The sequence below is a fragment of the Hyla sarda genome, chromosome 6 (assembly GCF_029499605.1).
Source record: "Hyla sarda isolate aHylSar1 chromosome 6, aHylSar1.hap1, whole genome shotgun sequence".
In the NCBI taxonomy this organism is placed as follows: domain Eukaryota; kingdom Metazoa; phylum Chordata; class Amphibia; order Anura; family Hylidae; genus Hyla; species Hyla sarda.
Genome location: NC_079194.1, coordinates 200671002 through 200689121, shown reverse-complemented (window position 1 = coordinate 200689121; position 18120 = coordinate 200671002). Strand labels below are relative to the sequence as shown.

The window sequence follows — 18120 nt, the reverse complement described above, 5'->3', positions numbered from 1 at the left end:
CCAGCCATGTCTCCTGGCACAGCACAGGATGATTTTTTTTGTCCTGGAAAAGTGGGAGGAGCTGGAGACAACACTACACTGAAAATTAAAGAACTACACAACTTCCTGTCAGTGTTAAATCAAATTAAAACATCATGAAGCCTGTTTAATTAGTAAAAATACTATTTCATTAACTTATAAGTGTTGGAGTGATTGTTTTTTTGAAACTTGGAATAAACCTAGAAAACCTTAAGAAAACAGATTTGAAATTAAAAGGGTACTCCAGGGATTTTTTTTTCCCAAAGCAGCTGGTGCCAGAACATTATACAGATTTTTTGTAGATTAGTACTATTTATGCCAGAACATTATACCGATTTGTAGATTACTTCTATTTAAAAGGCTCAAGATTGTAGTCTTTCCAGTCAGACACAGTGCTCCCTGTTGTCCGTCCATGTCAGGAACTGTCCAGAGCAAGTTTGCTAGGTGATCTTCTACTGCTAGGGACAGTTCCTGACATATAGATAGATAGAGGTGGTAGCAAGGAGTACCATGTCTGACTGTAAAGAACACAAAGCTTCTTCCATACAGCAAAACATGCAGAAGTTCCTGTACATGTGCCTTGTTCACTTTATTGATGCCTTTTACACTTAACCCCTTAAGGACCAATGCAAATAAACCTGTACGCCCCTGAAAGACCAGGCCTGTTTTTTCAAATCGGTGATGTCTGTCTTTATTAGAGAATAACTCTGGTAACGTTTTGCCAATCACGGTAATTCTGACATTGTTTTTTTGTCACAAGTCGTCCTTCATGTACATAGTAAAAGTAAGCCGATATCATTTGTAGTTTTTTTTTACAATGCAAAAAATCATGAAATTTTACAAAAAATTAAGATTTTTTGCTATTTTAACACTAATTGGTTGCATATATTTATACTTACTGACCAAATAGTTTATGAAACTTATACTTTCAGATGTCTACTTTATTTTGACGTCATTTTTTAGTTTTTAATTAACATTTTAAATTAGTTAGAACCCTAACAATTTAACTTGAAATTTAGAAAATTTAGAAAATTTGAAAAGTACATCTTTTTTTATGAGCTATGAAAGGTTTGCAGAAATTTAAAGGTAGTAGAACATAGGAACACCCCCCCCCCCCCCCCAAATGACCCCATTTTAAAAACTAGACCCCTCAAGGTATTCGCTAGGGGGTACAGTGAGTATTTTAACACCATAGTTTTTTGGCAGGAATTATTACAAAGTCAGTGTTAAAAATTCGAAAATTGCAATTTTTCACAAATGCATCATTTGGGGGGCATATTTTTTGTACATCACTTCTGATATTGAAAGAAATGCACCCTATATTTTATTTAGCTGCTTGTCCCATGTTCGGAAATACCCCCGCTTTGGCCATATATGGTTCCTTGGCCGCGTGGTAGGACTCAGAAGGAGAGGAGCGCCATTTGGCTTTCAGGGCAGAACAGTACCCCCACCCCCACAAGTGACCCCATTTATATACCGCACCCCTACAAGTTATTGGCTGGTCAGCTGGCAGTATAACGCGTCTGTCTGTGACAGTTAAGGCTCCTGATGGATATATCCGCCATGTTGTGGGAATAAGCACCCGCTCATGGCGAATATATCCATTACTGCTGGGGCTGGGTAGCTCAGTGTGTCCGCTCATGACTGCTGGCGGAAAATCCGCCGCTATGAGTGGACGCACAAAGCTACCCAGCCGCAGCAGCGAGCTGGTTACCGTGACTGCTGCATAATGTGTAGGATCACGTGGCGGACATCCGCAGCATATTACATGCTGCGGATGTCCGCCAATGCGATCCTACACATTATGCTTTTTTTTTTATTAGATTCATTTAATAAATGTATTTTTAATATATATATTTTTTTTACACTTTTATTACATTTTTATTTATTTTTACACTTTTATTTTATTTATTTATTTATTTTTACACTTTTTAATGCTTTGGAATACTTAGTATTCCAAAGCATTGCAGTTATATGCTGCCTGCCAGTTTTCACTAGCAGGCAGCATATTTCACTAGCAGGCAATACCCAGGGCAGACCTGGGGGTCTTTGTAGGACCCCCGGCTGCCCAGGTATGCAGCAGCACCCCGCGATGCTCCGGGGTGCTGCAGGAGAGACAGAGGGAGCCCCCTCCCTCTGTCAGAACTCCTTACAGCGCGCGGTCACTTCTGACCGCGGCTGTAGGGGTTAAACTGTCGGGAGTGAAGTGAACTTCACTCCCGGCAGTGCGGCCACACACAACACCCCGCGCTCGCGCTGCGGGGTGCTGCAGAGGAGACAGAACTCCTTACAGCGCGCGGTCACTTCTGACCGCGGCTGTAAGGGTTAAACTGCCGGGAGTGAAGTGAACTTCACTCCCGGCAGTGCGGCAGGCCCCGGCCAGCCGCGTATTACACGCAGCACCCCGCGATCGCGATGCGGGGTGCTGCAGGAGTGACAGAGGGAGCTCCCTCCCTCTGTCATAACACTTACTGCCCGCGGTCACTTCCGACCGCGGCTGTAAGGGTTAAAACTGCCGGGACCGAAGTTTACTTCGGTCCTGGCAGTGCAGCAGGGTCCCGGCTGTGTGTTACAGCCGAGTCCCTGCCGCGATCTCGTGGGTGCACTGAGCAGCACCCACAAAAAGAATGGACGAGTATAGACGTCCAGGTGCGGGAACGCCCGCCAACCTGGACGTCTATACTCGTCCATGGTCGTTATCGGGTTAAACAGAAGCTGCGCTGCAGTTGCATGGTGTCACCAACAGAGCTAACTGCTTCCAGCCCTGTTTACTGTGTACTTTAGGGGCCACTCAACAATTGATAGTCTATCCTGAAGGTAGACCATTACTCTATTATACTATAACAATAAATGAACAGCACAAAAATGAAGCATCTAATAATGCAATTATTGCATTAGTCCAAGCTTGTACTATGACCTTTTTCATTACCAAGTCGAGAAAGAAAAGAAGAAACGTGACATAACTATGCAGTAATTCTATACTTACAAAGTTGCGCACTCTGTGAAGATGACTTCAAAAGCAACTTCAATTCAAAAAGAACAAGTGCCACGTGTACAGCATGACAGCGTGTACGCTCTGTACGGAACAAGTGGGCAATAGCTGCTTCAAACTGGGCAGTGAGAAATAGGACTTGAAAATACAGGAAGGGATGTTGGTTGGCAGCAAAGTGAGACTCCCCTGGAACACAAAACTATCATTAAAATGTTGTGCAAATTTAAACTGCATTTGTTGTACACCTGTATGTATTTTATATACCATAGTCTTCAAGAAGCTGCTTCTGGAACTGCGGCAAAGTAAGTCTGTCTTGAGGAGAGCTGCTAGAGTCATCGTCAAAGCAAATCTGATTCAACTGTACAACAAATATAACAGTAAGATGTCAAATAATCTCTCTCTGTTTGGCACTCATTGCTTATTTGTGTCATATTTAAACAAAATGAATCAATGAATTAGGCCAGGCCAGAAAGGTGACCAGTTTGCTTAAAAAAAAACTCCCCAAATTCAATGTACTGACCCTTATCAATCAGACACTAATAAAGCAAAGATCCTAATAAGGGAATCTGATATCGAAACAGCTATGAAAGTTACACAGGGGCTAGGGAGATATTTCTGAACACAACACTCTGCTACAAAGTAAAGTAGTGAGTGCACAGCCTGTATAACAGTGTTTAATGTTGTGTTTCCTAAAAATAACAACACACAGCCATTAATGTCTAAACCTCTGCAACAAAAGTGGAGATGTCCAAATTTGGCCCAATTAGCCACAGATCTTCTTTAACAAAGGCTACTGACTGCAATTTAGGTTACATTTACCTTCAACCACAGATAGTCCTCTGTTTTATCTGCAACCTCATTATGATTATCTCCAACATCACAGCGACCAATAATACAGTAGACTGCTCTCTTGTAGGGATCAGTGCTTGACCTTACAGCTCTTCTGTAATGTAGACGGAGTTTGTTTTCAGTTGATGGACATAACCTGTAAAGAGAGAAACCAATTCAAGTTATATGTCTATTAATAAACAGCTAAAACATTAGTATGCATCATGCCACCCTGCTACAGACTTAAATTTGGGAAACAGGCACCCTAAATAACTACGGACAGCTCTCTGTGTCCCATTCTTGTATGTACCTTGAGCTACGCCTTCTCAAACCTGATGATGGGCTGTAGCCTAAAATGTTGCTTCAAACTTATGCACAATAATAAATGCCTTGACAATGAAAATAAAGATCACTTCTTGCAATTACTAGTTTCAATGTGTGCAGAATGAACTCTTATCTCTTGCCAGCTACAATAACATCTAAAGTAAACTGTCTATACAGAAAGTAAAGCTTCTTCTTATATTCAACATTCAGCCACCTTCAGTCTTGGCGAACCACTGTAGAGGCAGCTGGATGGCTAACCTCTGCATTTGATTGAGCCTGCCTGCCTCCCCCTTTTCGTATTGCGTATTTGTCCGAACTATTAAAAGAAAAACAGTCAGCCTGTTCACCCACACTAAACCCAATACACTGGGTTACAGTGTGGGTGAACACGAGGGGGGGTAAATAAGTTAAATAAGTACCTGTAGTCCAGAGCCGTGTCCCTCTGTAGATCCTCTTCTATTCTTGCTAAATTGCACACAGGAGGTGGGCCTGCCGGGTGAATTAGAATATTCATAGGCACGAGTCGAGTGAGTGCTCAGTAGTTGCAAGCGCTCACATGACCAGCGCCAATGAATATTCATTTTCCCCTGGCGGGCCCGCCTGCAGTGCGCAATTCAGCGGGAATAGAAGAGGATCTTCGGAGGTACACAGCTCTGGACTACAGGTACATATTTAACTCATTGACCCCTCATTGGTCTCCTGTTCACCCACACTGTAACCCAGTGTATTGGGTTTAGTGTGGGTGAACAGAATGACTGCTTTCCTTTAAATCAAAATATTATTCATCCCATATGGTGAACGTTGTAAACGTAAAAAATACCAAGCCCCAGAAATGTGTTCATTTATCACATCATACCCCCAAAAAATAAGTAAGAAGTTATCAAAAAGGCAGATCAATACCAAAACGATACGGGCACAAACAACAGATCACAGCACAAAACATACAGCAAAACATACAACATACATACAGTATACAAAAAAGGGGTCAGAAAATGGCAAAAAAAAATTCTATACAGTTTAGACTTTTTTTTTTAATTAGTAAAACATGATGCAACCTAAACAAATTGAGTATTGTTTTAACCTGTTGGGGACGGAGGGCGTACCTGTACGCCATCAGCACACTCCCTGTCTATAAAGTGAGGCCACGCCGTGGCCCTGTGTCATAGCGGGTCAGGCCCGGCACCTAGCAATGGCCGGGACCTGTGGCTAATAGCACGCAGCACTTATCGCGGTGCCGCACGCTATTAACCCTTTAGATGCGACATTCAAACTTGAACGCCGCGTCTAAAGTGAAAGTAAACCATTGCCGGTTATCTCAGGGGGCTGTTCGGGATCTCTGCAATAAAATCGCGGCATCCCGAACAGCTTACAAGACAGCAGGAGGGCCCCTACCTTCCTACTCGCTGTCCGATCGCCGAATGACTGCTCAGTGCCTGAGATCCAGGCATGAGCAGTCAAGCTGCAGAATCATTGATCAATGGTTTCCTATGAGAAACCATTGATCAATGTAAAAGATCAGTGTGTGCAGTATTATAGCCCCCTATGGGAGCTATAACACTGCAAAAAAAGTGAAAAAAAGTGAATAAAGATCATTCAACCCCTCCCCTGATAAAAGTTTTTTCCCATAAAAAAAAACCAAACAGCATAAATAAAAATAAATACGTGGTATCGCCGCGTGTGGAAATGTTCGAATTATAAAAATATATCGTTACTTAAACCGCACGGGCAATGGCGTACGCGCAAAAAATTCCAAGGTCCAAAATAGCGTATTTTTGGTCACTTTTATATCATGAAAAAATGAATAACGATTGATTAAAAAAGTCAGATCAATACATAAATGGTACCGCTAAAAACTTCAGATCACGGCGCAAAATAATGAGCCCTCATACCGCCCCTTATGCGGAAAAAAAAAAAAAAAGTTATACAGGTCAGAATATGACAATTTTAAACGTATACTTTTTCCTGCATGTAGTTATGATTTTTTCCAGAAGTACGACAAAATCAAACCTACATAAGTAGGGTATCATTTTAATCATATGGACCTACAGAATAAAGATAAGGTGTTATTTTTACCGAAAAATGTACTGCGTAGAAACGGAAGCCCCCAAAATTTACAAAATGAAAATGTTTCTTCAATTTTGTAGCACAATTTTTTTTCCCGTTTCGCCGTAGATTTTGGGTAAAATGACTGATGTCATTACAAAATAGAATTGGTGGCGCAAAATATAAGCCATCATATAGATTTTTAGGTGCAAAATTGAAAGGGTTATGACTTTTAAAAAGGTAAGGAGGAAAAAAAAAAAAAAAGCAAAAACGGAAAAACCCTCTGTCCCCAAGGGGTTAATTGTGCCAACCTAAAGTATCAAGATTACATGTTCGTTTGACCACACAGTGAATGTTTGACCACACAGTGAACGCCCTTAGCAACGGACTACAAGGGCAGGATCTGCTCCCCCAGTATAAATGCACAACCGCATTTGGGGTTGAGCACCTCCAGCCATTTGAGACCATGTTTTTTGTTGTTTGTTTAAATTTTATACTTGGAAGTGTATAAACTCCCTAATTAATGCACCTTGAATATCTTCAAGGCAGCATTAAAGGTAGCACCTGTGAGGCCATGCACCCATATTAGCCAACTCAGGTGGGGCTTGCAGCTTGCCTCCCTCCTCCCATTGCATGTGTGCTCAGTCACGCTGGAGGGTACCTGGGAGGAGGTTGTGAGTCGACCGAATGCTGCCGTAATTGCCCACAGGACCCTGTTTTGCTTATCACGCACAGGTAGGATTAGCGTAGGTTCCGCGCCATTTTGAGAAACCTTGGCGTTGGTGTGCGGGCTCTGGTGTGTCCTTTATATAAGGATACACTGGCAAATGTCTCAATTTTAACATCAGTGTTGAGGGATAGCCAATGTCATTGTATACATCTACCACAGTAGTGCACCCATATTCCTGTATTGTATCACACAGTGAATGGTGTAAAAAAGAAACCACCCCAAATTAGCAAAATTGCTTCCCCTCCCCAATTTAACCTCACAAATATTTTTTTCCATTTTAGAGCATATGTTATGGCAAAATTAATGAACACATTACAAGTACAAATGGTCCCGCAAAAAACAAGGGTGAATAGAGGAAAAAATAAAAAAATTATGGCTATTAAAGGGGGAGGAGGAAAAACCAAAGGACAACGACGAAAACTGGCCTGGTCCTAAAAGCAAAACTGTCAGCCTGATTACCAACTCTCAATCCAAAACACTGGGTTATAGAGTGGGTGACCAGAAGCCCACAGAGGGGGTCACTTACTAAATTCTTCCGGAGTTAGGCACTGCAGAATTCAGGGAATTGTCTATCAGCTTGTAATGCCAGGCAGGGGTAGCCAGCCTCCTGTGCACAATTCCCTAAATTGAGCAGTGGAATTTCTGAAGCGCATATCTCCGGAAGAAGTGGGCAGAATTTAGTTAGTGACCCCTCTATGGACTTCTGATCACCCACTGTATAATCCAATTGTACTGACACAGAAGAGATTTCTTCAATGCAGTCATGAATTGCATTAGTTACCTTCGGTCATCACTGTGAACATATTCTTGAAACCAGTTCTTGAACTCCCCCAACTGATGCTGTACTCTGTTAACAACCTGCTGTGCTGCCAAGACATCCCCACAGCGCAAGCAATAGTAGATCAAGGCCCAAACTGGGTATCCTTCCAATTCTCCATCCTGTAAATTTACAATTACTTCAGCATCATTCTTCATAAACAATTTATAAAGCATGATCTGGCTATACATTCACCTGTAGTCCAGGAATAGGTGCAGGAAGCCGGATATTAAGGAAGCTCCGCACTATATGGTAAGTCCCAGGAACACCTCCCAGCTGTGCTTGCTGAAGGTTGGTATATACACTCGTCATTGTGTAGTTTTTATAACTGGAAGTATATTATATATAAAGATAACGTTAAGAACGGTTTTAAATCAAATCTGATGACAGCTAGATAGCTGTTCCTAACCTTACCTTTCTTCCAGAAACCTTAAAGCTTGTCTGACAAAAGCCATCTGCATCTGAACTGAACAGCGACTTTTGAGTGTATCAGAGGCTGGAACTAGCAGAACATCTATCATTTGTTTCACCATTGCCCAAACATCAGAAATATTCTGCAGAGACAATAAAAAACAGTTACGACAATCATATTAATATACCAAAACATAAAAAGTTCAAAGTGATAGCTTATCGCTAGGATATACAATCTCTTTATGATAAGTTGAGTCTGAACGATGTAGGGCTGATTTAGTATTGCATCCCTTTGAGAGTTTGAATCATTTCCCATTATTTGAGTGTCATATCGCTGTTAGCTTTCCTACCTTATCATCCAATCGATCAGCAACGGCAGTGCATAGATCTACCAGGTTTGGCTTCAGATTTCCACTCACAACCTTCTCATTGTAGACATATATCTGCAGTAAAACATCAGTTTCATTAGCACTAGACAAACAGGTTATTTTTTGCTAGTGCTGTATGTAATAATACGAATATAAAAACAGCTGCAGTCATAATGCTTTTAAAACTTCACAATTGTTCTAGACCTGCAAAAAATCTAGATATGATAGACAGCTGCAGCATGTACTGATTAATGATCCCTGGTGTAGACATTTATTCCTCCCATGTACAAAGTATAAAAAGGTTGTTGAATGTTCTGCACATCATTTTGAGGAAAAATAAAGTGTTTAACCTGTTCCGGACGCAGGCTGTATGGGTATGCCCTTGTGTCCTGGTCCTTAGGAACACTGGGCGAACCTGTACACCCTGGTCTCGTTACTGGGGTTTGAAGCGTGCTTCAAACCCGGTGGGTCCCGACTGTCATCAGCAGCCAGGACCCCGGGTTAACCGCTGATCAGGCTTATGCCCGACATTAACCTTTTAGTTGATCATGGCGTCTAAATGTGGGAGTTAATGGTTCCGGTTAGCTTAGTGGAACTGATTGGGACATCTGCGCCAAAATCTCGGTCACCTGTGTGGACAATGGGAGGGCCCTTACCTGTCTCCCTCCCCGTCGATCGGTGCTCTGAAGCTCTGGCTAGGCTCTGCAGGCACCATTAACACTGATCAATGCTATGCTATGGCATAGCATTGAACAGAATATGCAATCAAAAGATTGCATGGTATAGCCCCTATGGGGACTAAAAATATTAAAAATAAATAAAAAGATAAAGGTGTAAAAAAAAATAAGAAAAAGTCTAAAAGAAAAAAAAGTTAATGAAAGTAAATTAAATTGGCACTGTCAGATACAAAAACTTTTGATATGTTGTAAAGCATGTATAACCAATAGGTTTTGCAATTTCTTTCATTAGAACATTTTCAGTATTTCATACTGAAAAAGCCAGTCAAACAACTGCCCCCCCTGCCTGTTTGGACTTATACTAGTCCTGCTGTGTCCATGTGTCATCACCTATGTCATGGACACACTTCCCTGATTGACAGCTGTGAGCGCAGGGCTCACAGCTGGAGGAAAAATCCTCCCGCTGTCAGCTTGTGTCCCGCTACTGTTAGTGAGGACAAGCTGGGAGTTGTAGTTTTGCTAATGCTAGTGGAGATGTGAGCAGACAGCATACTGAGGGAGGGGGCGGAGACCTGCACAGTGAGGCCACGTCCCCTCCCTTTGAGAGGAAATCAGACTAGTGAGCTAAATTAAACGTGTAATAAAAAATAAATAAAAAAAGGTGCTGGACACAAAAATTAGATGTACATGATCCGGATTAGTTACTGAGTGATTTATATAATAAAAAAAAAAAAATTTGGGTTGGATCTGATGGGTACGCTTTAACCCCTCCCTAATAAAAGTTTGAATCACTCCTCTCCTTTTTCCATTTTTTTAAATAATGAAATAAAAAACAAACAATCATTTGGGGTACCACCGTATGCATAGTTAAACCATAGGGTCGATGGCGTAGATGTAAAAAAACACCAAAGTCCAAAGCTACGCATTTTGGTCACTTTATATACCATAAATAAGTCCCACCATAACAAAAATGGTACCGATAAAAACTAAAGATCACGGTGAAAAAAAAAGTTATAGGTGTCAAAAGAGGACATTTTTAAGCATACACATTTTGGTGCATGTAGTTATAATTTTTTTAAAGAAGTAAAATAAAAACTACATAAATTGGGTGAGCTACAGGCTTGAGCAATCGAGCCCCTATCTCGCTGATCCATGCAAAGCTATGGCTTTGCAGGGATCAGCATAAGAGATCAGTGTGTGCAGTGTTATAGCCCCCTATGGGAGCTATAGCACTGCAAAAAAAAGTGACCAAAAAAGTTAACAAAGGTAATTTAACCCCTTCCCTAATAAAAGTTTGAATCACCCCCCTTTTCCCATAAAAAAAAAAAACTGTAAATAAAAATAAACATATGTGGTATCGCTGCGTGCGGAAATGTCTGAACTATAAAAATATATTGTTAATTAAATTGCACGGTCAATGGCGTATGCGCTAAAAAATTCCAAAGTCCAAAATACCGTATTTTTGTTCACTTTTTATATCATGAAAAAAATGAATAAAAAGTGATCCAAAAGTCTGATAAATACAAAAATGGTACCGATAAAAACTTCAGAACACGGCGCAAAAAAATGAGTCATACTGGCCCGTACACGGAAAAATAAAAAACTTATAGGGCTTAGAAGATGAGAATTTTTAACCTATACATTTTCTTGCATGTAGTTATGATTTTTTTCTGAAGTAGGACAATATCCAACCTATATAAGTAGGGTATCATTTTAACCGTATGGAACTACACAATAAAGATAAGGTTTTATTTTTACCGAAAAATGCACTGCGTAGAAATGGAAGCCCCCAAAACTTTCAAAATGAAATTTTTTCTTCCATTTTATCGCACAATGAATTTTTTTCCCCATTTCGCCGTGGATTTTTGGGTAAAATGACTAATGTCACTGCAAAGTAGAATTGGTGGCGCAAAAAATAAGCCATCAAATGGAATTTTATGTGCAAAATTGAAAGCGTTATGATTTTTAGAAGGAGATGAGGAAAAAATGAAAATGCAAAAACGGAAAAACCCTGCGTCCTTAAGGGATTAAGTCACTATTGTTTTGTTTACATCTGTCATGGTTCCTGTCAAATGGAAACCATAATTCCGAGGCACATCCGTCACATGACCCTACCCACTGGCTTATAATGGAGTGCATCAGGTTTTGCCAGTGTCCATTGCATGTAGTGCTATTCTACCTGTCACAAGCCAAAAGAGTCTTCTAAAAGGAGTCTCTGACACATATGTACACAGTGTCCTTATATGGCTTATAACATTTTTTTTTTTTTTTTTTAATTGCATTAAAAGCTTTTCGTTTGACTCACTTGTCGTGCATATGCCATTTCCACATTATCAAGAGAACTGCGTCCTGGAGCTCCAAGATCACTGATGTAACTCGTCTGCCGTAGAGACAAATTACAAATATTAAAAACCAAATATAAAGAAATCATTGTCATCAGCACAAACTAAGAATGAAAGACAAGCAATGTGTATCATACCTCAGCCTCCTGTGAAAACCCCAAATCATCTTCCCCAGATGCAAGAAGTGTGTGGAGAATTCGCTGTTTCACTTGTTCCCATTCAACAAGCATGGACTCCCTATGGTACTCTTCTGCCATAGCGAATGTCTGCAGAACATACACATTACATTTATTTATAGCAAAAAAAAAAAAAAACGCTGCATGTTGAGTAGCTGTAATTTTTAAAGGGGTCTTCCATTAAAATAAATAGGTTTAAATCAATGTATTATGTAAAAACAAACATTTTAAAATACAGAATGTCTGAAAATGTACTTTTTGAGGTATATATGCTTTTAAACCTCTGTACATAAATGTATGTGCTACACATCTAAATTTTACCAACTTTTTCTTGTAGGAGAACACCACGGGACAAAAGGATAAATAACTGGAAAACTCACATGTGGCACATTATGGTCTTTGTTGTGGTTAAAAAATGGGTAATAAAAAGTTGTAATATACCTCTTGACAACGATTTAAATGGCACATTTTGTATTAAACATTTGCCTTTTTCTATAACACATATAGTCCTATCACCGCCAATGCCCCCCCCCCCCCTGGCCAGAGACCGCCAACGCTGCCCCATTGCCTCCCCCATTCCCGGTTTTACGATTACCTGCTCCCGGGGTCTGCGCTACTTCTGGCTCCGGCGGCGTCCTCCTGAGCTGTCACTGTGTGCACTGACGGTGACGTCTTGTTGAGGACGTCACTCGTCATTGTGCTGCGCAGCGCACAGCGTAACACAGGACGCCGCAGGAACCAGAAATAGCGCGGACCCCGGGAACAGGTAATTATAAAACTGGGGATGGGGGAGGCAATGGGGCAGCGGCTGCGGTCTCTGGCCGAGGCGGTGTGGTGGGGGGTGCGGGGCATTATCAGATTATCGTCAAGGTAATTGCCGATACTGATAACATCCAAAATTGTGAATATCGGCCGATAATATCTGCCAAACCGATAATCGGTCGATCCCTAGTACATGGTCAGGATTAGGTACTGAGTGATTTATAAAAAAAAAATTATTTTGGTTGGATCTGACGGGTACGCTTTAACCCCTCCCTAATAAAAGTTTGAATCACTCCTCTCCTTTTTCAAATGTTTTGAAATAAAAAAAATAAACAATCATTTGGGGTATCACTGTATGCGTAGTTATACCACAGGGTCGATGGCGTAGACGTAAAAAAAAAAAAAAAAAACACCAATGTCCAAAGCTACGCATTTTGGTCATAACAAAAATGGTAACGATAAAAACTATAGATCACGGTGAAAAAAAAAGTTGTAGGGGTCAAAAGAGGACATTTTTAAAGGGTACCATCAAAAAAACTTATTTATAAGTTTTAATGTATTAATGTATGCCGAATAACTTTACAATTGCATGTTATTAAAAAATATGTTTCTTTCTATTAAATTTTCCACTTTGAAGAAATGACCACTAGGGGTCTCCCTACCAGTCCTGGCAGCAAGCATTTCAGACTCATGCTGGAGTCCTAAACACTACGAGCTGCCAGTCTGCTTTGTTCACAAAGGAGAACACTCAGGGCTGCCAGCCTGCTTTGTTCACAGCCTGTTTGGCTGTGAACAAAGCAGGCTGGCAGCTCTGAGTGTTTAGGACTCCAGCATGAGTCAGAAATGCTTGCTGACAGGACTGATCGGGAAAAATACAATAGAAAGAAGCATATTTTTCATTAACATGCTATTGGAAAGTTATTCAACATTCATTAATCTAAAATACATCAAAAGTTTATTTGATGAGAGGTACCCTTTAAGCACACAAATTTTGGTGCATGTAGTTATAGTTTTTTTTAAAGAAGTAAAATAAAAACTACATAAATTGGGTATCCTTGTACCCGTATGGACTTGCATAATAAAGATAAGGTATCATTTTTACCAAAAAGTGCACTGCGTAGAAACAGAATTCACCAGAATTACAAGACTTTTTTCTTATACAGTAACCCCCCAACCTACGATGGCCCCGACATATGATAAAATCGACATACGATGGCCTCTCAGAGGCCATCGCATGTCGATGTCAGCATCGACATACGATGCTTTTATATGTCGGGGCCATCGCATTAACTGCTATCCGACAGCGCAAAATGCTTAAGCTGCTGTCGGATAGCAGTTTAAGCATCCCTGGCAGGTTCGCTTACCTATTCCCGCTGCTCCGGGTCCACTTCGCGATCCTTCGGTGTCTTGCGCATCTTCTCCAGGGTCCGGGCCTCGCTTTCCGGCATCGTTATTACGTCACTACGCACGTAATAACGTCACCAGAAAGCGAGACCCGTTCACACTGCGGAATTTCAGCGGCGGACAATATACATAGCCATCCTTCTGCCGCCGCCGGCTGCCAGTCTGAATCTCCGCTCGCTGAATTCAGCGAGCAGAGATTCCGTTCACACTCTGTAGTGTGAACATACCCTTAGGTGACAGGTTCCCTTTAACCCCTTAAGGACCAACCCCATTTTGGCCTTAAGGACCAGACCAATTTTATTTTTGCATTTTTCGTTTTTTCCTCCTCGCCTTCTAAAAATCAAAACCTCTTTTATATTTTCATCTACAAACAAGTATGAGGACTTGTCTTTGGTGCGACTAGTTGTCCTTTGTAATGACTTCACTTATTTTACCAATGTACGGCGCAACAAAAAAAATACAATTTGTGTGGCGAAAGAATTTAGAAAATTTAGCTAATTTTGGAAGGTTTCATTTTCACACCCTACAATTTATGGTAAAAAAAGACATGTTTTCTTTATTCTGTGGGTCAATACGATTAAAATGATACCCATGATTACATACTTTTCTATTATTGTACCGCTTTAAAAAAAATCTCAAACTTTTTAACCAACTTAGTATGTTTAAAATCCCTCTATTTTGACGACCTATAACTTATTTGTGCTTTCGTGTAAGTGGCAGTATGTGGGCTAATTTTTTGCGCCGTGATCTTTACTCTTTATTGATACCACATTTGTGTATATAAAACTTTAATACATTTTTAATACATTTTTTTTGAATATGATGTGACAAAGCAGCGATTTTTTTTTTGTATGTCTACGCCGTTCACCATACGGGATAATTAACATTATATTTTAATAGTTTGAACATTTACACACGCAGCGGTACCAAATAAATGCTCTTGCCACTAGGAGGCGCTGACACTAGGAAAAAAAGTCGGCTCCTCCCTGGAAGGATATACCCGCCCACTGGAAGTGAGGTAACCAGTTTTAGCTAGTGTTAGCAGGAGGCAAGACACAGGTCTGGGAGCTCCCCAGACCTGGTCTTTTTTCCCCTTAGTTTTTTTCCTAGGTTCAGTCTAAAGTTTAGTTTTTCTCTCCTTCGTTGCTTTTCTAGCATGGGGCGACTGGAGCATGGCGCTGTCTGATCCCCCTAGGGGCATGTGCATTGCTTGATGGGCCGTTAACCCCTCCTCGCCAACAACCAGTGCCTGGCGGTGCACCCTGGGTCTGGGTCCCCCATTTGCCCCTGTTTGCCAGGCTGGCCTAAGGCAGGTGGCTTAAGGCAGGTGGTCCGATCTGGTCGAAGTCTTACAGGGTGAGTATGCGGCGGCTGAGGAGAGTATACAAACCACCCTCCCTCGGCGAGCATATTGTGCCCCTATTTCTTGGGCTGGTTTTGGGGTCAGGCGGTGAGGGGTTAACCCTCGCTCTTTTATTCATGCAGCTTCGGATGCATCTCCTATATGGTGGGGGGTTACAAGGGAGCTGCGTCATCCTTTTCCTGGCAGGACCTTTTCACTTTCACCTCTGCGGTCCTGCCGGCTGGAGACGTCTCCTCCTCACCTCTGCGCCGGGTCTGTTGTGCGGACCCGGCTGGGAGTGCACTCCAAGGTGTTCAGCCGGCGGGAGTTCGGGGGATAATGGCTGTAGCTCTGCTTTTCTTCTTCCCCTGACAACGCGCGAGCTGGGAGGTCAGGCAGCTCCTCCTCTAAGACTCTTGCGCTGCTTGGGGCCGTCCCCTCACACCGTGACGCCTAGCTCCGTCCTCCTTCCCCACTGCGGGGGTCGGCAGCGCTCCAATAACAAGCAGATCTGTAGGACGGCTAGCAGGTGCTTCTATAGCACGCTGCTATGAGCCGTCACTGCTCCAGGGGATTCTGCATATGGGCCATATGCACTGCGGGCAGCCTTTTGCAGGGTGCCCTGTGCCTAATTCCCCCTTCCAGCCTTTAGTGCTTGATATTTTACCAGATAAAAAAATAAATAAATAAATAAAAAAAGATATATATTATATATATATTTAAATATATTATTAAAGGGGTACTCCGGTGCTTAGACATCTTATCCCCTATCCAAAGGATAGGGGATAAGATGCCTGACCGCGGGAGTCCCGCCGCTGGGGACCCCCGTGGTCTTGCACGCGGCACTCCGTTTGTAATCAGTCCCCGGAGCTTGTTCGCGCCGGTTCTGATTATGGGCGATCACAGGGCGGGCGGCATGTGACATCACGCTCCGCCCCTCAATGCAAGCCTATGGGAGGGGGCGGTCAGGCATCTTATCCCCTATCCTTTGGATAGGGGATAAGATGTCTAAGCACCGGAGTACCCCTTTAATGTATTTCTTTGGTGTGGTCTGGTGGCCCATACTCTTCTTGCACTGATTTCTGTCGCTTAAGGCATCCCTAATCCTTTGCTGTTCACATGGAGCATATGCAAACAGCCATGGCGGGTTGTTGCCCAGGGATACTGCCGGGGGATATATTCAAGCACCCTGCTCATAAAATGTGCAGGCCCTTTTGCGTTCCTGTCAGATGCTCAGGTTTCTTTTGAGATTCCGCATCTGTCAGGTCTGCCAGCCACCCATCCTAGGGGTGTTCTTGGCAGGTCATGCTATGATTCCCTTCTCCATAGGACACCGCATCCGCAGCTAGTGCTCTGGATCCCCACATTCAGCGGAGGGTCTCCTTGGGAGTATTCCTGCATGGGCATGGATTGGTCCTGTTATCTTTATGCCAGACAGTAGTCTCACATTACTGGCTTACAGGCTTACTGGTATGGACCCATACCAGTAAGCCTGACGATGTCTGCGTGATTTCCTCTGCAGCCTGTCACACATCACATGGCTAATGTATCTGCAGCTTGAGTTCCGGTACCTCACTACTGTGCGAGGTGCCGACGGAATGACCCGTTGTCTACTATGGACCCATACCAGTAAGCCAGACAGTGGTTTGCGTGATTTCCTTTGCCGCCTGTCACACATCACACGGCTGATGTATCTGCGGCTGGAGTTCCGGTACCTCACTACTGAGCGAGGTGTCTGATGGGGTGACACGTTGTCTACCATGGACCCATACCAGTGAGCCAGACAGTGGTCTGCATGGTTTCCTACATTGCCACCACAAGGCTGATGTAGCTGTGGCTAGAGTTCCGGTACCTCACTACTGCAAGGTGCCCGACAGCATGACTTGTTGTCCACCACGAACCATACCAGCAAGTCAGACAGTGGTCTGCATGTTTCCTCTGCCACCTGTCACACATCAATGGGCTGACGTATCTGCGGCTGGAGTTCTGGTAACTGTGTTAAATGTCCGCTGGAGTTACCCGTTGGCTACTATGGTCCCACACCTGTAAGCCAGACAGTGATCTGCATGGTTTCCTACACCGCCTGTCACACATCACATGGCTGATGTAGATGCGGCAAGAGTTCCGATACCTCACTACTGTGTGTGGTGGCCGCCGGAATGACTTGTTGTCTACTATGGACCCGTACCAGTACGCCAGTGGTCTGCATGATTTCCTACACCACCTGTCATCGGCTGATGTATCTGAGCTGGAGTTCTGGTTCCCCACTGCCGTGCGTGGTATATGTAGGCCTGACCAAGCGTGTCCTGTGGACCCATTCAGGATGACAGTGATGCATTCCATATCTCCTCTGCCTTCCCCCATATCCAAGGGGGTGGGGTTGCTAGTCATGTCTCCTAGGCCACCCGCCCTTCGACCTATGACAAATGGGCACAGTTATTCTGGCTGTTTCCTTTTCGCCAGCACGTAGAGGTGTTCTTGTTCAACCAGGCTGTAGTATGCACGCTTTCCGCAGCTTTGGTATTTAATCTCAGGACTGCCGCGGACATAGCCAGGTTTCCTGTACCCCTCTGCTGGGTGAGTGATCTGGAGGAGGGTCCTTATAGTTACTTGGGGTTGATGCCAGTCAAACAGTCCTTCGTCTGTTGGGTCTTTTACGCCACCAGGTTGCCCGCTGAATGGGCCGCACGCCAGTTCCCCGCTTTCTGTGGGTGGTTGAATTGAGTGCCTCTGTGCGCTCAGGAATCCTATTCCGGTTCGGCCAGACGGTTTCCACATGGCTTACTACTACGTCGGGTCACCTACCATACTCTTTCCACACTGTGGACGGTGGTTCAGATAACCCACTGCCAGGTGTAGTTCCGAGTGAGTCTCCTTGGGTGGCTC

General features: G+C 43.0%; 1 protein-coding gene across 3 annotated transcripts in view; it reads right to left on the bottom strand.

Annotated features, from left to right (window-relative positions):
* Nucleotides 1-18120, bottom strand: part of NUP93 (nucleoporin 93) — a 69921-nt gene that overhangs the window by 22886 nt on the left and 28915 nt on the right. For all 3 annotated transcript variants that reach the window (XM_056526194.1, XM_056526197.1, XM_056526196.1), the window contains exons 5-13: nucleotides 11688-11816; nucleotides 11514-11588; nucleotides 8514-8606; nucleotides 8167-8306; nucleotides 7948-8080; nucleotides 7717-7874; nucleotides 3830-3995; nucleotides 3275-3368; nucleotides 3005-3196 (exon numbers count right to left, since the gene is read on the bottom strand). In XM_056526194.1, coding sequence (XP_056382169.1) covers nucleotides 3005-3196; nucleotides 3275-3368; nucleotides 3830-3995; nucleotides 7717-7874; nucleotides 7948-8080; nucleotides 8167-8306; nucleotides 8514-8606; nucleotides 11514-11588; nucleotides 11688-11816 — 1180 coding nt within the window. The remainder of the gene's footprint in view (nucleotides 1-3004; nucleotides 3197-3274; nucleotides 3369-3829; nucleotides 3996-7716; nucleotides 7875-7947; nucleotides 8081-8166; nucleotides 8307-8513; nucleotides 8607-11513; nucleotides 11589-11687; nucleotides 11817-18120) is intronic.